This window comes from Patiria miniata, unplaced genomic scaffold (genome assembly GCF_015706575.1).
Source record: "Patiria miniata isolate m_02_andy unplaced genomic scaffold, ASM1570657v1 HiC_scaffold_2, whole genome shotgun sequence".
NCBI classification, from domain to species: domain Eukaryota; kingdom Metazoa; phylum Echinodermata; class Asteroidea; order Valvatida; family Asterinidae; genus Patiria; species Patiria miniata.
In genome coordinates, this window is record NW_024037058.1 from 7,197,814 (window position 1) to 7,218,892 (window position 21,079).

Sequence of the window (21,079 nt, forward strand, 5' to 3'; positions counted from 1 at the left end):
TATACAAGCGTTATACTGCCCTCAGGAGGCAAATTAAGTCCATTGTCGACAACCAACTAAAGTAATGAGAAATATGTTTAACACTGGAGTTGTTCTTGTTTTTAATAACTCTTTTTACTTTATAATAATAATACTACATGCAACACTATGAAATAGAAGTCACCAAAAAACAAAAAGCAAACATAAGAGAAAATCTCTAGTTTATTTAGCAACTCCCTTCCTCTCTGGGTGCTTCGCGAAATACTCATCACTTTTGTCTGCCTTGATCCCCTGTAAGAAAGATGAATACGACATGAAGTCAAAGAAAAGGTCAACTTGAAACTCAAAGACAGATGAGTTCTGAAACACTATGGACTAGTTCTGAAACAATACGGACTACTTCTGAAACACTAAGGACTAGTTCTGAAACACTATGGACTGGTTCTCAAAACTCTATATACAGACTAGTTCTGAAACACTACGGACTAGTTCTGAAACTCTACGGACTACTTCTGAAAAACTACAGACTTCTTCTAAAACACTTTGGACAAGTTCTGAAACACTATGGACAAGTTCTGAAACACTACAGACCACTTCTGAACTACGGATAACTTCTGAAACACTACAGACTTGTTCTGAAACACTACAGACTAGTTCTGAAAAACTACGGACTACCTCTGAAACACTAAGGACTATTTCTAAAACAACACGGAGCTAGTTTTGAAACACTACAGATTACTTCTGAAACACTACAGACTAGTTCTGAAACACTACAGACTAGTTCTGAAACACTACAGACTAGTTCTGAAACACTACGGACTAGTTCTGAAACTCTACGGACTACTTCTGAAAAACTACAGACTACTTCTGAAACACTATGGACAAGTTCTGAAACACTACGGACCACTTCTGAACTACGGATAACTTCTGAAACACTACAGACTTGTTCTGAAACACTACAGACTAGTTCTGAAAAACTACGGACTACCTCTGAAACACTAAGGACTATTTCTAAAACAACACAGAGCTAGTTTTGAAACACTACGGATTACTTCTGAAATACTAGACTTGTTCTGAAACACTACAGAATAGTTCTGAAAAACTACGGACTAGTTCTGAGACACTATGGATTACTTCTGAAACATAATCCTACAGACTTCTTCTGAAACACAACGGACTAGTTCTGAAACACTACGGACTAGTTCTGAAACTCTACGGACTACTTCTGAAAAACTACAGACTACTTCTGAAACACTATGGACAAGTTCTGAAACACTACGGACCACTTCTGAACTACGGATAACTTCTGAAACACTACAGACTTGTTCTGAAACACTACAGACTAGTTCTGAAAAACTACGGACTACCTCTGAAACACTAAGGACTATTTCTAAAACAACACAGAGCTAGTTTTGAAACACTACGGATTACTTCTGAAATACTAGACTTGTTCTGAAACACTACAGAATAGTTCTGAAAAACTACGGACTAGTTCTGAGACACTATGGATTACTTCTGAAACATAATCCTACAGACTTCTTCTGAAACACAACGGACTAGTTCTGAAACACTACGGACTAGTTCTGAAACTCTACGGACTACTTCTGAAAAACTACAGACTACTTCTCAAACACTATGGACAAGTTCTGAAACACTACGGACCACTTCTGAACTACGGATAACTTCTGAAATACTACAGACTCGTTCTGAAACACTACAGACTAGTTCTGAAAAACTACGGACTACCTCTGAAACACTAAGGACTATTTCTAAAACAACACGGAGCTAGTTTTGAAACACTACGGATTACTTCTGAAACACTACAGACTTGTTCTGAAACACTACAGACTAGTTCTGAAAAACTACAAACTAGTTCTGAGACACTATGGATTACTTCTGAAACAATAAGCCTACAGACTTCTTCTGAAACACAACGGACTACTTCTGAAACACAACGGACTACTTCTGAAATACTACGGACTAGTTCTGAAACACTACGGATTATTTCTGAACCACTACGGACCACTTCTGAAACACTATAGACTACTTCTGAAACACTACGGACTAGTTCGAGTAAATGCAAAGAGGGCCCCAACGGGCATTGAGTGTTCAAGTTTCAACTTCCGAAATTGAAGAATTCTGTAGATGGCAGAGCCATGCAATTGGGCGCGAATGTGAAGGCAAACTAAGATATAAAATCCAGAAAATATATTATTTTTTTTAAAGGAAGTAACTAATAAATTCACCTCATCTAAGAGTTGGTCCGCTTTGGGGTCGACCTGCGAAAGCTCCCTGAAAGCTTCATCTCCGACAAAACAAATCTCAAGACCATCCTGAAAATAGCAAAATATGTAGCACATGAAGTCTTCAAAAACTTCATCTATCACTAAGTGTGTAAACAATTCTCAATCTTTGCAAAAACAGTACGACTACTAAAATTGGTATCTAAAATGACATCACAGCAACAGTGCCCTCATTTGTCAAAAAAAAGCATGGGAAATTTTAAATGCTTATAAAAAGTGCATTTGTCAATGAAATTAGAAACAAAAAACCTTACTGGGTCTGCCAGAATGACGACTTCAACGGTTGCTTTGCCCGGCGTGTCCAAACTAATAAGTGGAGTGACGATCGTTTGATCGGCCGACTTCATAGAACTTTCGATACCGGGAAGCTGAATTGTTTAATATAATAAATAAAAGTTGGGAAGACATTAATATCAAAAAGAAGTACAGAAATGTAAAAGTTTATGTAAAAGAAATTAGTTCACTAGCATATAGACAATGTAAAAACTGCTGGGTGCGGGGAGGGTGGGGGGGGGGGCAAAATTGGAACATACTCACAAGACTATGCAGACCACTGAACCCTTTGGTGTGAAGTAATGGTGGTGGTGCTGGTGTAAAGTTAAAGGACAAACATGTAGTGTCTTGCACTAAAACAAGCCCAAACTAAACTAGGCTCCACCTTCATCCATACACATGTGCAGAAATCAAGCAACCAAAATGCACACCACCATTCACAACCACGCCCCAGTCACAAGTCCACACCCTAATGGGCTTTCAAAGGGGTTTTATAGGGCTGGGTCACATTTGCAAAAGAAATTTCAAGATTAGGAATACTAATGCAGTCTGTCTTTCTTACTTGGAGTTATTTGCATAAACCCTATAGAACTGAGGTATGAGGCAAGGAGCTTATATCCCTAGCACTGTGAGAGTGAACAATAAAGGCTACAATGAGAGCTCCATCTGGGGTTTGACTGCAGCCCAAATACTATATCTATTGTGATTTAAAGTAGGTTAAGTTGGAAAAGTAATGGTAAGCTCTGAAATAGTTTTGTGGCATTAATTTGACTTAAGAACAGGTGCAATGCATGACCACTATGGATTAGGCCCCCAAAAAAGTTCCGTTTCCAATTACATGGCATTTGAAAATAGGGTAGGTAGGTAGGGAATTGTTTTAATTTGGCATTTTTTGTGTGTGTATGATGATATGGAGGTACATGTATCTGCATGTAGTTAAGGGTAAAAGATAATAATGGATGATTTTCAGGTGTTTTTTTTTATTCCCCCCCCCCCCCCAAAAAAATAGGGCATGGGCTGGCAAAATAGGGTCGGCAGGGCAAGTGGAAGCAGAACTATTTTTTGTTTTTGGTTTTTGGCCTTACTGTGGCCAAAGCACTCTCTATATAGTTTTAAAAGTGCATTTGGATCAATAATAAAATCAAAGTTCAATGTTACAATATTTTGGCACTTCTGTTTTTGAGAGTTTATTTAGATTTAGATCTAGATTTATTTATTTTCACACCAATGGTGGCTCTGAGGCCAAATTAAAAGTGTGGAACATGAAATAAACATACAAAAAATACAATTAACATTATCAGTAAATAAAAATACAAATATATTAAATAAAACAGTTGATATAAAACATTTAATACAAAAACGATAAGAACGATGACGCCTTTATATATACATACACTGCAGTACCGGTAGTAAAAAAAGTTATAGGATAAGTGGGAGATGTCGATAAAAAAGAGGACTGGGCTTTTCTTAACCCTATTAGTTCTTGCAAGCAACAGGGACATTTTGTTGTTTGGCCTTAGACATCTGCCATGACCCTCTAACCGTGTCGGGGGAAACAAGTGCGGGAATTTGGTTTTGAGCCCTTTAGCAAAATTACAGCACTGCTGCAACCTCCTATCCGATAAGGGAATCCAAATTACAATGTTGCAAAGTTTGTAAATGATGCGTTTAAAAAAAAAAGATGTCTGCCTATAAGGCCAAAAACAAAATAAGTCGGTCTCTGGTCAGCGCGCGCGTCGATTTTAATCATGCGCGTCAATCTTCTTTTTTTTCCAAAAATGTTCCGCGGTAGCTCCAACAGCGCCCTCTATTGCCGCACCTCCTCAATTTTTTTTAACCAAAGAGCACCAAGGAATGGGAAATTGCACCAAGGCAAGTGATCGAAAGCACCAAGGCAAATTATGGAGGACACCAATGTACATGAGGACACCAAAAAAGCAAAATAGTAACCAACCTTGTCTGTACAATCCAAGCTTGAAGAAAAAAAAAAAAGTACACAAAAAAAAAACGCCGCGTGGCCGCGTCAATTCCGGAACTTTGGTCTGACCAGAGACCGAATAATTATTTTTTTTTTGGCCTAAGTATGCATGCAGGAGGTCTGAGTTTGAGTCCCATCCCATAACAAGGGGGAAGTGTCTGTATTATTACCTGGTCTCGTGGGCAGGCAAAAGCGATGCGTCCGTACGCCGTGCCTCGGTCGATGGCGCCCCCTGCGTCCTTCAGCTCCAGTTTGCACTGGCTGTCCCCAAAGCCCAACAATGCCGTATTTGTCGTCTGCTCGTACAGCGTCATGCCACAAAGCTTGGTCCAGTAATCTGAAGGAATATTTAAAGGGCATTAGCGAAGACCACTGGGAATGACATATCAACACATTTCCATGTCATTTCAAGACACTACGGAATGTACACCGACCCGACCCAACCTGACTGAAATGATGGAAAAACTGACCCTATCTGAATCGAAGTCAGTTTCGGGTCGGTTCAGTTCGAGTTTGCACAATATTATAGCCCATAAAGAAAAAAATTAATTAATTAATGAATCACTTTTCCAGAAGCTAAACTCACACGCATTTATAAGTTTTGAAAGGAATGAATTTGCAGGTTTCCCGCAAACTAATGACTAAAACGACTCCAACTTACCAGTTGACTTTGCAAGGTTCGAAACTCCAACGGTCACCTTCTTGACCGGATCTGAGTATTCACCCAAAAAAATATCGATCAGTACACTTCCAACTTCCAACACTTTCAAACTATTTCTACAAAACCTGACCGAATGTGCACCTTTAATCTTGAAAAAAATAGTTAATTTAATACCTCCTGCTGGTGGTGGTTGGTCTAGGAGAAAAAACTTATATCCACCAGGAGCCTCTACACTGTAGACTCCATCAGATACAGGGAGCAAGGGCCAGTTCTTGCTTCGCGCATTCTGCACAGCCTTGTTGGACTGTATGGTGATGCCCTGATTATAACAAATAAAAACATTATAGAAATAATTATCGCGATTTCATTCCCAAAGTTGCCAAGTCATATTTTTTAATTGCGCCCTCTTGTGATACAATCCCAAAATCAACATTCAGAACATGATTCTAAACTACAAATTAGAGTTGTGAGCCGGTTCACAGAAATTCCCAAAAATGTGTCACTTGACACATCTTTGGATATGATCTTCATTTGTTGTTTTTTCAAATTGACAGCATGCCAGAAGGAATAAATGTCATTACTATCTTTACACAAAGTAAGCTTTTCCACAATGATTTTGTCGGCTACTTTTTGGATAGCTGCAAATCGTCTACGTACTCTACCTTTAAACTGTCATTCTCATGACCTTATATTCCAGTTTTGAGTTAATTGCTGGCATCCAGATAGTAATTATTAAAATGTGAAAGTACCTGAAAGTCATTGCCCAGCCTGTACTCCTTAATGCCGTAGTTGTACGTCAACTCGGTCACAAAATGACTGTCCTCCGCTCCATAGCCCACCATGGATTTGCTCCACTTGCCGTCGTATGGTCTACAAGAGCAAGACAAATATAATTAGAACAGAGTTAAGATATTGAGGGAGGAACTACTGAGTACAAAGTACGGAGATGTTCAAATGATGATGAAATAAAGGTGACGGTACTGAGAATGGTCATTATTGTGTTTTGATGATGATGATGATGATGAGGATGATGGCGGTGGTGAAGATGATGATGATGAAAATAATATCATGGTGACTGTGATATTGGAGACCATTATCTGGGTATGAAATGAAATGAATTTTGAAACAAAACCAAATTTAGGACAAACATTCTTGCCTCTGATATTAAAACAAAATAATGTGTTTTAGGTCTTGTGTATGTTTCATTTTATGGGGAGTACTTCCAGAACTGTAAGGTGTTTAAACAAACCTTACAGAAAAACCAATTGAAGTTGCTGTTACGTAGCAGAAAATTCTCAATTTTTTCCGACCTCCAAAGTCCAAACTCTCAAGTCACAAAATGTTCTGCCTCAATATTTCACAAGTATTATCTTGATGTGGATAGGTACCTCTATAGTTCAGTCGGAAAAGGGGGTATCGTGCACCCTCGGAAATCAATTTCTAATCAACGTGTCTAGGTCAGAAAAAATGCGTAGAAAACGATTTGCTATGTTAAAAAATTCAAAAAATGTCCCACGTATTGTTTTTATGCAAATTAGTGCCGCCATTACCGAAAAATCTATTTTTAATTATATCTCAGCCAATATTGCAGATAACTGAACGAACTAGGTGTCTAAACCCATGTTTTCAAGGTCAGAGATCACAATAAAACTATTCTGGAAGTCACCACATGTGTCTGTGGCATAGGAATATGCAAATTAGTGCCGCTAATACCGGAAAGTCATGTTTTTGGCATATCTCGGCCAATATAGCACATAACTACACCAGTAAGGTGTCTAAACCCATGTTTTGAGGGTCAAGTATCATTAGAGGATCATTTACGAAGTAACTATGTGTGTCTTTGGCATGAAAATATGTAAATTATAAAGTGTCGGTTTATCAGATATTCGATTTTTAGCCAATATCTCGGCCAATATTTCACATAACTACACAAGTAAGGTGTCTAAACCCATGTTTTGAGGGTCAGGTATCATTAGAAGACCATTTACGAAGTAACAATGCGTGCCCTTGGCAGGTAAATATGTAAATTCAAAAGTGTCGATTTATCGGAAATTTGATTTTTAGCCAATATCTCGGCCAATATTGCAGCTAATGTTGACAGAAGGGTTTTTGATAAGCAATAATGATCAAAGTTTATTTTAAGCCATCATATTTAAAATAAACTGTACTATTGGCTGAAATTGAATATAATATTGGCTAAAAATCAATTTTTTGATAAACGGCAAATTAGAATTTACATATTTTCATGCCAAAGACACACATAGTTACTTCGTAAATGGTCTTCTAATGATACCTGACCCTCAAAACATGGGTTTAGACACCTTACTTGTGTAGTAATGTGCAATATTGGCCGAGATATTGGCTAAAAATCAAATATCTGATAAACCGACACTTAATATTTTACATATTTTTATGCCAAAGACACACATAGTTACTTCGTGAATGGTCTTCTAACGATACTTGACCATCAAAACATGGGTTTAGACACCTTACTGGTGTAGTTATGTGCTATATTGGCCGAGATATGCCAAAAACATGATGTTCCGGTATTAGCGGCTCTAATTTGCATATTCCTATGCCACAGACACATGTGGTGACTTCCAAAATAGTTTTATTGTGATCTCTGACCTTGAAAACATGGGTTTAGACACCTAGTTCGTTCAGTTATCTGCAATATTGGCTGAGATATAATTAAAAATAGATTTTTCGGTAATGGCGGCACTAATTTGCATAAAAACAATACGTGGGACATTTTTTGAATTTTTTAACATAGCAAATCGTTTTCTACGCATTTTTTCTGACCTAGACACGTTGATTAGAAATTGATTTCCGAGGGTGCACGATACCCCCCTTTTCCGACTAAACTACTAGGGTGGGTTGAAATCCCTAAAATATCAAACGAAAATGTGAAATTTACAAGAATTTCGTTCACCAGGATCACAGGAGTCTGGCACTCGGCTGTCTCTCATCGTTTGCCGTCGACTACAGGCGCTTTAATTCTCTTGACCAACTTCGGCGCGGCTTTCATTCCGAAAGTGTTTCCGTGCCTCATGCGATGAAATGAAAGCCACGCTGTAGTTGGTGCAGAGAATTAAAGCCCCCTCAGTCGACGGCAAATGACGAGAGACGGCCGAGTGAGAGACTCCTGTGATCCTGGTGAACGAAATTCTGGTAAATTTCACATTTTTGTTTCACATATGAGGGATTTCAACCCACCCTAGAGGTACCTATCCACATCAAGATAATACTTGTGAAGTATTGAGGCCAAACATTTCGTAACAGGAGAGTTTGGAGGTTAGAAAAAATTGAGAATTTTCTGCTACAGCAACTTCAATTGGTCTTTCTGTAAGGTTTGTAAAATCCTTACAGTTCTGTATCTGGAAGAAGTTTATTTTATTTTGTTTTATTTTATTACACTTCTCCACTGTATCGTTTCGGTTTGCGGTAACACCATGTGGTAATAACTACTGCTTAGAAGATATTAGTTCTGAAAAGAACTTGTCCTGCTTATTATCAACTTTGCTAAGTAGTTTTTTGTTCTGCTAAGAACAGTCCTGCTGTAAGTTCTTAACGAACTTGTCTTTGGTCTCAACTTCTCCACTGGCTGATATAAAAAAAATATTACAAGATATACAGAATCACAGATAAAAAATACAGAGAATTTACAATTTCAATTAATTAATAAAAAAAAGAGTTTATGCCAAAATACCTACGGATTAAACCAGTGAGTGGCAAGATGGAACAGGTGACTAGCACCTCTACAGAGCCATCCTACCACAGGAAAACCAGATCCTATTAATTAATTATATATTGTTTTCTTTTTATATATATATATAAAAAAAAAACACACACAAGAGGAGGCAAGGCGTATGATTGGTAGAAAAAAAACAAAGGGGAAAACAAAGAGAAGAAGAAGGAAGAATTAAACAAAGTGGGCGGGGCGATAAGCGATACTAGAACTGAAAAGTGTTAATTTCAAGTGGAAGACTGATGAGCGGAATAAACATGATAAAAGAAATGGTAATTTATTCAAACGTGCAACCAGGACGATGACAGTAAGACACCCAGGTACAGGCATTAACAATAATTTGGGCGTGATAATGGTGGCATTAACTCACCCATTACAGGTGGCCTTGCAGCCTTCTTCAAATTCCTCATGCCTCAAAAACTAAAAAACAGATTAATTGAGCAAACAAACATTTTAAAAATAAACATTGACTATCAACAAACATTTGCAAATCAACCAATTCAGATTTTAAAAAGGGAAGAATCAGAAAATACACACCTTGAAAAATGATTTGAAATCTGTTTATAACGTGGAACATAACTTTAAACACAACTTTAAATTTAGCAGTCAATAAGTTAAAAAAGAACGCCACATGCCACAAAATCCATGATTGTTCGGTATACAGGTTCAATTTGTTTGGTTTCTTAAAATTAACACAAAAAAAAAAAAAAAAACTCAATTTGGTTATCTGCATCCCTCTATAAACAGAATAGTCCGAGTAACTTGGACCCAACTTATCGCCTTTTTTAACATTTTGGACATGGTCTGGCGATAGTGGGGTCCAAGCTAATGCCGCGACCTGGACAACATCATCCTGTCACTGTCCCAAACCAACATTTTCCAACAAAAAACATCAGATTTCACCTTCAAAACGGCCACCAAATTACTAGATATGCCACCTGAAGTACAAGTAGACATCGATGATTAAGATGGTTGTACTTAAGTTTACTTACGATCCGGAAGAAAAGTGAAATTTTCCGTTCAATTCTGAAGACCCCCTCTGCCTAGGTTGTCGTTGTTGTGCTCACGTTCAAAACTGCATGATACGCTGTGTGTACGCGTTCCCAATTGGGTAATGGTGTCTGACCTCGACCTCATGCAAAGGTCGTGACGGCGCGCTTGCGCACAATGCACTGCATGCACGGCAGATTCCCCTGCGCCGCGCCGACGACTGTTTCCTGATGAAGAGTGCTAGCCAGCGCGACTCCTAGGCGTACCGCGAACTTACACAGCACTCTTCATCAGGAAACAGTCGTCGGCGCGGCGCAGGGGAATCTGCCGTGCATGCAGTGCATTGTGCGCAAGCGCGCCGTCACGACCTTTGCAAGTTACTCGGACTACTAACAAGTAACAGAATGGCTAAATTTGTCAGGAAAAACGAAGTTTCCCTGCGGCTGTGACAGTGCATGAGCTGGATTATTGTCGGGTCGTAAAAATATATAATTATTACAATTTACATGAATTAGGCCTGTACTAGCACTGACTAGTCATACTACTGTACTAGTATTTTTTTTGGCAAATGGAGAGTGAAAAGCAATTGTTTTATCATCAGCATTGCTAGTAAAACACACTGAAACATGCTGGCTTAACCTAAGGCCTTACTCCCATTCCAACTGACACAATATTATTATGCAAACCAACATGACCAAGGCATGACAAAGCAAATCTTATATTACAGTGTCACTGTCACAGTCAGTCAGCATGGTCAGTAAATTTTGCAGACGACAAAAAATAATAAACTGTAAAATTACCTGCATTCCCAGCACATCCCGATAAAACTCGGCGGTTTTCGTTCGGTCCCCAACCTTGAAGACAAAATGCAATGCTCGGCGAGATGACATGACTTTATTTTGAGCTAAAACGAGGTAGATTAGGTAGGTGCTTGTTGTCTTGAAAGCTCAAAGTTGAACGTCTACACGCCTACTCGTGAGTTTGTCACGTGGTTCATCAGGTGCTTACAATTAGTTTTGCCACTTGGTGGCGCTAGTACTTTCTTGTGGCGCAAAACCACATTTAACAAGTCCTCTTTCTACTGTCGCGCCGCCACCCTCTAGTGTCGTCCCACTTACCAATGATATCACATTTAACAAGTCCTCTTTCTACTGTCGCGCCGCCTCCCTCTAGTGTCGTCCCACTTGATGATCATTGGTAAGTGGGGCAACAGTAGAGGGTGGCAGCGCGACAGTAGAAAGAGGACTTGTTAAATGTGATATCATCGGTAAGTGGGACGACACTAGAGGGTGGCGGCGCGACAGTAGAAAGAGGACTTGTTAAATGTGATATCATTGGTATGTGGGACGACACTAGAGGGTGGCGGCGCGACAGTAGAAAGAGGACTTGTTAAATGTGATATCGTCGGTAAGTGGGACGACACTAGAGGGTGGCGGCGCGACAGTAGAAAGAGGACTTGTTAAATGTGATATCATCGGTGGGATGTCTGTGTATATGGAGATCAATGGATGCAGCACATAAGTGTGCATCTACATGTACATGTACATGTACATGTATATCTATCAGTACCGTACTCATGAGCTTCTAGTGACGTCATAGTCATGCATATTCATCACGCGCTCTACTGTCGTGCCATTTTATGCTACCCAAAACCACAGACCATGTGCGCGAAACATGCAACCCTGCAAATAAATTCCCATAGACACTAGTGCTAATATGCCCATACTTCAAAAGCTGCACAGAAAAATGATGATCGACATGTCGTCTTTCAATTTCTTTCCATTTTTTGGTGGGCTGACCATTGACTTTTCGAGAAATTCTCGCCCAAAGAAGACGACCCCTATTTTCCCCAAAGCGGAGCGGCAGCCATCTTGAAAAACGATCCCTCCACAGCATGGCAAAATAGCGCCACTTTCGAGCCCAATTGTATCCAAATTGCTCAGAATTGGAAGCCCCGAGTCTGGGCCAGAAATTCATTGCCATATCTCTTCAATTCCCCAATATTATGGCTCCCAGAACTCTCTAATATTGAATATTTTGAGGTGCAACTTTTAGTATTCATGAGCTAGCTCGGCGGATGGATTTAGGCCTTTTTACCGGTGTGCACTCCTATGCGTCGGAGCTGTTTCGCTCGTGGCCCCCGCCCTGCAAACAGGACGCTGGGATACTCTGATGAGCTTCACAGAATCTTGTGAAGGAAGTGGCCTATGACATATTATGTATAAAGCATCTGGCTGCAGCTGTTCAAGACCGCAGTTGTACGCAAATGCTATCCGAAAACTTCCCATAGAATATTGTGCGCATTCCATACTGGATGTGATTTCTGTCAACCTCGTGCCCCGTGGGTACGATCTTGCAGCGCCATGTTGTTTCCCATCATGCCTTGCGCGATGTAACCCCTTGTGTAATTTTAGTGTACCAAAATACGGTACATTATAATTTGGGCTGCAGTTTATCCGTTAAACGTGCCGACACCATCTTTAAAATGTTAAAAGTTGTGATTTTGAAGAATCAATCCATTCAAACACAACGTTTGGACGTTGTGTTAATTAGCAAAGATTTGTATATACGTACCCCTTTCGTGCCTTTACAACCACAGATACAGGTTTTTTTAGCGAAAAACGCGGCTGACATAATCCATATCGTACAGGCATCGCGACTTTTGAATCATAATTTTTTTTTTCGTACGTGACGTTACGTGCAAAGCTAAGCACGCGAGCGCGAGCGCATTATGGGCGCGCAGGGCGTGCAATCTTCGAAATGTCCGCGCAGTACGCTGTGAATAGCCATTCAGCGTCATTTACGTCATCATCACAGCCAGGGGTTATAGTGTAAGGAACGAGCACGCGCCCCTGGAGTCGAGGCTGGATTTCTGTTTCATTGCAGACCATGTATAGACACAATTTTGAGCGTCGTATTAATGCAATCCGACCGTTCGCAAACGGCCTGAGCAAGTGACGGGAATTGTAAATTTACAATAGCCTAGAGATAAGTTTTACAGAATTTCCTACATTATTACGCTTTTCAACGAAAAAGAAATCTCTAAACTGGAATAAAAGAGTAATGAATCAGTCTAACGGCCGTTTCAAACCTTCCAGAGTCATGACCTTGATGACGCGCAGGACTGGTCACGCAAAATCGATCCACCCAATCAGAGCGTGAATTCATCAGAGTATCCCAGCGTCCTGTTTGCAGGGCGAAGGGTACGAGCGAACGGAGCCTATGCCGTGACAATGTTTCACCGACACCACGAAGTAACACTCTCCCGTACGTGTTAAAGCATATTTTTTTCGATTTTCAGTTTTTTGGATTTTTAAACATTATTCATCAAGGCCTACCATTGCACGAATTAGTAATTCGTGCGAACGAATTAGTAATTCGTGCGAACGATTTAGGAAATTCCAAAAAAAAATTCCACCCTGTCCCTTCCCGGGCCTCATAGGTGTGTCCTAATTCATACTGCAATTTCCTAAAATTATATTGCACTCATTCTTCGGCGGTTCCTGTCAATTTTCGAGATTTTCGTGTCAAATAGCATGGCAAAATATTAGAGGAAATTTCATTGCAATACAATGTGCTTATCTTGAGTTCCCGTTATCACAATGTGCTTAAACATCTCGAATGGCCAGACGTCGGAGCGTGGTGAGCAGTACAGTGTTTGAGTAGCAGCTCTCTTTTGTAAGAAATTGTTGCATGACGATAAAATACGGAGTGTCCTTCATACTGGAATTTCATTAAATTATATTACATTCATTCTTCGGCGGTTCCTGTCGATTTTCGAGATTTTCGTGTCAAACACCATGGCAAAATATTAGAGGAAATTTCATTGCAATACAATGTGTTTATCTTGAGTTCCCGTTATCACAATAACTGTGCTTACATCTCGAACGCCCAGACGTCGGAGCGCGGTGAGCAGTGTTTGTGTAGTGCGCCCTCTTTTGTAAGAAATTGTTGTATGACAATACAATACGGAGTGTAGCGAACAATACGGAGTGTAGCGAAATCGGAAACGAAGCCGAGCTTTGAAAAAGGGCCTTGTCGTCATGTTTATTTTTAGCCAAGGAGACTGCCTGACCTCAACCTCGTCCCCAGTACTTACTTTATTTCCAACCGCGTTTCCAATAGTAAACCCTGGATAGGAAACTTTCTTCCTGTATTCTGATTGGATACCGCAATTGGCTAGTAATGGATTTTTATCGTGTACTTGGTGCTTTTATTCACAACGTGCAGTACGTGTTTTCGCGATCATTCGTCCACGCCTTCTCAAAAATACTAATTTCCTTTCCAATTTGCTCATATTAATATGAAATATGATACTGCATGTTGTCTCGATAAGATCGTTACAGTTTCATTCCAAAAATCGTGTTTTCATAACTCACGCCGCGCTCGCGCTGCTACGAATTGATCCTGTTTTTACCACAGACACCGCATGCAAAAACAAACGCTAATGTGTAATGCATATCCAGGCACCAGACTGTTTTGCATACGTGTTCAAAAATCTTGCACATGCAAAATAATGATCCATATACCAGGGTGAGAGAGCAGGTAGTGGTGGGCGCGTACTGCTCGACACCCTGCGGACGAGGTTGGCCTGACCTAAGATTCATCAGGAATAGTCAGAATCTTTTGGTCTGGGAACCAGACTAACAATAACTGTGCTAACATCTCGAACGGCCAGACGTCGGGCGCGGGGCGCGGTGAGGAGGGTTTGTGTAGCGCGCCCTCTTTTGTACGAAATTTTGTTGCATGACAATAAAATACGGAGTGTCCTAATAGTCCCCCAGCTAACACATTTACGTTGTAACAACGTGGCCACAAGGTCACGTTTTCCTGGCGGCAACGTTCAGAAAATTACGTTGCGGCAACTGTCGACTCGCGTGCACGTTGCCGCAACGCTATTACACAACGTTTAAATGACGTTATAAAAACGTCAACTCGGAAACATTTATTACAACGTTTTCAGTACACGATCCTGCAACCCTCCAGCAACGTAATTGTCACCTCTATGCAACGTCTTGGCACGTAAATGCGACATGATTACGACATGATTACCACCATGACGGAACGTTACTGCAACTTAATGACCACTTAAAATAAACATTTATACAACCTTGTGGGGACATGATTACACCATGATTGGCACGTTACTGCAACTTTTATTGGGACGTTCCTGCAACCTTATAGGCACGTCACGACAACTCTTTGGCCACGTTAATGCAACTTGTTGGACATAACTACAACCTGATAGGCACGTTTCCGCAACCTTAATGGGGACGTTCCTACAACCTTATGGGCACGTCAGTGCAACTTTTTGGCCACGTTAATGCAACTTGTAGGACACATTATTGCAACTTCATGGGCACGATGTGGGGACGTTTCTACAACCTTAATTGTTAGCACGTCAATGACTCATTACAGACGTTACTGCAACTAAGTCAACACTTTCCGGTAACTTTGTGGGCACCTCACAACTTTTCAAAAACGTTCACGCAACTTATTGGATAGGCTACGTCACTGCATCTTTGTGGGGACCTTTTAGCAACATTGTTCCTGGCAAGGTTAATTAACGAAACTAATCGTGCAACGACGATATACCTGTCTGCAAACAATTAAAAAAACCAAATTAACCATCAGACTTACTGTTTCTACATTTATTACAAAGAATGTATCCGGTGAATGCATGGAAGCAAACCTTCGTCAATCATTATTATTACAAAGCTAGTATAAATCTGATATAACAGTACAATGTCGCTTTCAGTTCGCCTATTTGAAAAAAAACACACATTAAAGCCTCTTAATTCAGTTAGAAAACCAATGCTCTAGTTTTGTGTGTGTTTTTTCTGGGAAGCAGGAACATCAACAGGAAACAGTTTGGGATTTTTTAAACGCATGTAAAACAGATTGCCCGCCAACGGCCTTATTTTGTCAGTTTCCCTTCAAAACGATAATGTGTCAGATTTTGTTTATATAATTATACATGTATTCATCTACAGCAAGGATGGGCACAAGTCTATTTATATGCATATATTAACCTTTAGCAAGGATTTAAATGACCTGAAATTGCTAAGCTGGGCAGGCGTACATCTCCGGGTGACTACTAGTTATATGCTATAAAATTATGAGTAACTTTAACGTAAAATAATATTCTTCAGGCAACGTACGTGGGACTGAGTTTTCTGACAACATATTTTATGTTTTCTGCCATTTTTGAGTTTCATCCCGAAAACACAATTGGTTTTTAAACATTGCTATCTTAGTAATTCAAAAGTTACACAATTTGAACGAACTTTGAACGAACAAAAATATCAAGACGATTTTACTATTGGCAAGTAAGTTTATATAATTTAACGTTCTCATTCGAGTCAATCCCATATCCGTTTATACAATGAATAGGGACATCATGAACCAGTCTACTTGCATCGTGGATCTGCGCGGCCTAAAATGATAAAACCTCCTATTTTTCCCTAATATACAATGCCTCCTCCCAAAAAAAAGAACTAATAATACTTTCTTCATTACCATTAATTAGTCATTGGGGCTTCACCTTATATTTCTTTGGTTCTCATTTTTAATCGACCCTATTTTGGGATATGTTTTTCCGCCAACAATTTCCAAAACCCCATTCACAGACGATTTTTCTCCAAATTAAAAAACAAAGAATATTGCATTCGAGCAGCTAGGCTCTGTGTTATTCTGAAATGTTATTTAAATTGAATATCATATTTTTTTCTCGACTTGAAATTACGGCTTACGGAAATCAGAGGAAGAAAGACAGATGAGAGAATGTTGCCTCTCATTATAATAATTGCTGCCACTATGCTTCGTCCAGACATTACTGTTAGTCGTCTATAATTGGCTAAAAATGTTTTTTTTTTGTATTTTATTCAGTGATATCAAATCATGATAAACTTATTGCATCATTTAGTTTACTATCTTCACGAGTGCAACTTTAGTTCAGATTGTTATTGCTTTTGACTGACCGACCGGGCTTCATATAAAGGCAAATAAAATAATTATGAGAACCATAGAGATAAATAGGGAAGCCCCAATAGGCCTACAAGAAAACAAATTTTGAAGAGCACGAACGGTGCACTTATTTTCAAGCAAAAGATGCAGTGTCGTTATTCATCATCTGCAGAGTTTGCAGGGTCGACAGGGTCACGCAGGGTCGGCGGGCTGAACAGCGTTGGCAGGGTCAACAGGGTTGGCAGGATTCTGCACATACACAAAAATAGAAAAAAATAAATGTAAAGATTTTTCCAGATGGTGGACAACCGATGATGACCAACTGACTTATTTTTGGATTATCTGTCACTTCTTTTTGGATCATTATTGTGCATGAGAAGGTAAACAAAATGTACTGACATTTCATTTTTGTGTTCCGCAAGCGTACTGCGATTACTGCTTCAGAAGGCAGTTCTGGTAAAGAGTACACTATCTGCAAACAACTTCCAGTGTACACGTTTGTATATCTTGGATAGATATTACATGTTGTCTTCAGCCATTAGTGTGAAGTCGACATTACGATAACTTATATAAAAGAGTTGTTTTCTTACTCTGTAGGCCCACTTGTTAATTTAACAGGCAACTTAAATACTGTTCACAGTAATTTGGTGTTATTAATATTACCCTGAATCTTGTTCCTCCGGGCTAATTGTTAGTGGGGCAAACTTCCAGAATGAAGCTATGTCCTCCCTCGCCTTGGCCTCTGCTACTCGACGAGTTGTCAAACAGGCCCCTAATAAATGATAGAAACCATGAATTTAATGCTATATCAAAATGTACACGAGAAACTACCGACATTTTAAAAGGAAACAGCAATTCGTCTTTTTTTTTTATTTGAAAATAACTTGCTGGGCGACCATGGCTAATTCACATCAACTGGACGGCGAGTCGGCGACCGTTATGGGGAGCTGCTGCTGCTAGATCGCTGACTTGACAGAGCAGAGCGATTCAAATGAGCTATCACGCGGTCTGGACGTGGAATTTCTGCTGATGCGCATGCGCCATGGTAATATTTTCTTTGAGAACAGGAATCATATTTCAAGTTACGTTGGTGTGTGCAATAAAGTATATACATTGAGTATATATACAATGAATATGAGCGGGAAACAGTCGCGCTTTGACTACGATCTCATCCATCTTAGACCATATTAGAAAAATATCTGGAAACATTATATTCCTACTACGACAAAACAAACATGATGATGTTCGAAATTTCATGAGTTACATTATTAATGCAAGGCGGCACCCAAATGTTAATTATTATCAAATAAACATCATTAATTGAAACATTATGTTCACTTCACATTCAGTAAATCGTAATCACAATGTTTTTGTCAATACCACAACAGCATGGATCGTAACCCACAGCATAATTACAACTTAAATTCAGTGTCAAAACACCTTAATAAAACGTGACGTTACAGCAACGTGAGGTTCACAACCTAGCAGCGGCAACGCTGTGAAAATACCAAACTGCAATGTCACGACAACATAATATTTTACAACTTAACAACGACATTATGATGAGACTTTTATGCAACGTCATCATAACGTCATGAACACAGCAACGTGGTGTGATTAACAACATACCAACAACGTTGTGAAAGTATACCCACATACAATGTTACAACAACGTCATGATTATTACATCACAGCAACGTTTTGAAATACCAAACTACAACGTTGGTCAATGCGATTTTCACAACTGAAAAAAAAATATAAAATAACGTAGATGGAACGTTAACTCAACGTCATGATTATAACCTCACAGCAGCGTTGTAAACATTCTAAATTACAACGTTCTGACAAACGTTCCCTGGAAATATTGTTCCCACATTCATAGAGAAATGGAACTTTCCACAAACATTGACATTCATGAGAAAAAAAAAAATTCACATGTGGAGCCATCTCGAACACACCCTTTTAGGGGCGTGGCAACCATATCAGAAAAAAGGGGGCAGGGTTTTCATTATGCCCACACTGGAAATATTGTTCCCAAACTCATAGAGAAATGGAACTTTCCACAAACATTGACATTCATGAGAAAAACAATTCCAGATGTGGAGCCATCGCAAACACACCCTTTTAGGGGCGTGGCAGCCATATTGAAAACAGGGGGCGGGGTTCTCATTATGCCCATAATGGGAAAAATGTGCCCACATCTCATAAACGTATGAAGCTAATTCCCACAGCCATTAATACTCACGAGAAAAAAAAATCACACGTGGAGCCATTGTAAACACACCCTTTTAGGGGAGTGGCAGCCATAATAAAATGGGGGGGGGGGTAGTCATGATGCCCCTATAAAAGAAAGTTTTGCCTACCTTTCATAAATGGATTAAATTCCACTCGGACAATATATTCATAAAAATCTTCTTTTTCTTATGTGAAGCCATCACAAACCTACCCTTTTAGAGGCGTGGCATCCATTTTTAAAATGGGGGGTACTCAATATGCACAACGTGGAAAATTTTGACCGCGTTTCATATAGTAAAATCCACCTCAGATAGCTATTCAATGTGTTGGAGTAGGGCCGCCTTTATAGTTGGAAGTTACTGTTGGCAAACCCTTTGTTTTCTTACACTATGCATTCTTGCCTCATCTATATTAACCCAGTTACTGGTTCCGTCGTCTGTAGAATTATTGTTAGCCTTTCAACTGCAGCAATATCTGAATTGGGGTATAAATTTGGGTACCCCAGTTAGTCCTGGAAAGACTAGTGTTACTTCTTCAAATACATTGTTTCCCCTGCCTTTTTTTCTGACAGACCAAAAGGCATATGCAGTGTCGCACCTGTATAAAGTATAATTTTTTTTAATGGATTTGGTTGGGGTAGAAAAAACCACTCATCAGAGCTTGATATACCATTTTAAAGAGAACAGAGGTGTTGTGTGGTGAGGGTACACCGATTCATTGAATGTGAAGTCATAGTGGACGTGTCCACCACTTTGTGAGGCGAGTACATCGTGTTGTTACCCAATCTGCTGTCAATGCGGCGCAACGGGTAGGGGGTAGGGGGATTTACACCCCCCCCCCCCCGTAAAAAAGGATTTCCATGACCCTTAAATGTTAAATGTTAGAGTTTAGGGCTGCCATTGTGTGCTGTGTATTTGTAATTATGAAATCACTCAGGAATTTAGATGTGCATGATAATATGGGTGCAAGTACACACATTGAACCCTATAACACGGGTTAGCCTACCGGTACTTACCCATGCTCTTTGGTGTAAGTCATTGTATTACCAAATAATATAAGTTGTGGGCCAATCAACATTATAAGAAATCAACAACAAAATATAAAAATTGCAATTGTGGGCACAGTGAGTAGGCCCCTCACACCTCTAAAAGGATAAGTTTGCTGTGGCTCTACATATGAATTTATTATCTTGCACCAAGTTTGTGTGAAGTTTAGTCATTTAAGAAAGTTCGATGGTGGGCAAATGGTTAGTAGCACCCCCCCCCCCTTTTTTTTTAAATAGATGCCATGCATCTAAAAGGATAAGTTTGTGATGGCTTCAAATAAAAAAAAAAAGGAAAGATTTTCATGAATATATTGTCCGTGTAGAGTTTAATCCATTAATGAAAGGTAGGCATGAGTCTCTTTTATAGGGGCATCATGACTACTCCCCCCCCCTTTGACTATGGCTGCCACGCCCCTAAAAGGGTGTGTTTACGATGGCGTCACGTGTGACTTTTTTTTCTCGTGAATATTAATGTCTGTGGGAATTAGCTCCATTCGTTTATGAGATGTGGGCACATTTTTTTCCATGTTGGGCATAATGAGAACCCCGCCCCCTTTTTGTCAATATGGCTGCCACGCCCCTAAAAGGGTGTGTTCGCGATGGCTCTACATCTGGAATTGTTTTTCTCATAAATGTCACTGTCTGTGGAAAGTTCCAGTTCTCTATGAATGTGGGAACAATATTTCCAGGGTGGGCATAATGAAAACTCCGCCCCCCCTTTTCTGATATGGTTGCCACGCCCCTAAAAGGGTGTGTTCGAGATGGCTCCACATCTGGAATTTTTTTCTCATGAATGTCACTGTCTGTGGAAAGTTCCATTTCTCTATGAGTGTGGGAACAATATTTCCAGGGTGGGCATAATGAAAACCCCGCCCCCCTTTTTTTCTTATATGGCTGCCAC

The 21,079-nt window shown here is 39.7% G+C and overlaps 1 protein-coding gene across 1 annotated transcript; it reads right to left on the reverse strand.

Annotated features, from left to right (window-relative positions):
- Nucleotides 1–119: 119 nt before the first annotated feature.
- LOC119726215 (glyoxalase domain-containing protein 4-like) lies at nt 120–10,938 on the reverse strand. Its single transcript, XM_038197823.1, has 9 exons — nt 10,733–10,938; nt 9,313–9,362; nt 5,944–6,064; nt 5,369–5,513; nt 5,195–5,245; nt 4,704–4,870; nt 2,537–2,650; nt 2,226–2,312; nt 120–270 (listed from the first exon to the last, which is right to left on the reverse strand). Exons 1-9 carry the CDS (start codon nt 10,820–10,822, stop codon nt 202–204), a joined length of 894 nt encoding a protein of 297 aa, XP_038053751.1. The 5' UTR covers nt 10,823–10,938; the 3' UTR covers nt 120–201.
- Nucleotides 10,939–21,079: the final 10,141 nt, after the last annotated feature.

Bases quoted from the DNA above. Each gene is read 5' to 3' on its own strand.
- LOC119726215 (XM_038197823.1), bottom strand. From the start codon at position 10,822: ATGTCATCTCGCCGAGCATTGCATTTTGTCTTCAAGGTTGGGGACCGA. The intron at 6,065-9,312 runs GTGAGTTAATGC...TTGCTCTTGTAG, and splicing joins TGCAAGGCCACCTGTAATGG to ACCATACGACGGCAAGTGGA. The intron at 2,651-4,703 runs GTAATAATACAG...TAAACAATTCAG, and splicing joins TTGCCTGCCCACGAGACCAG to CTTCCCGGTATCGAAAGTTC.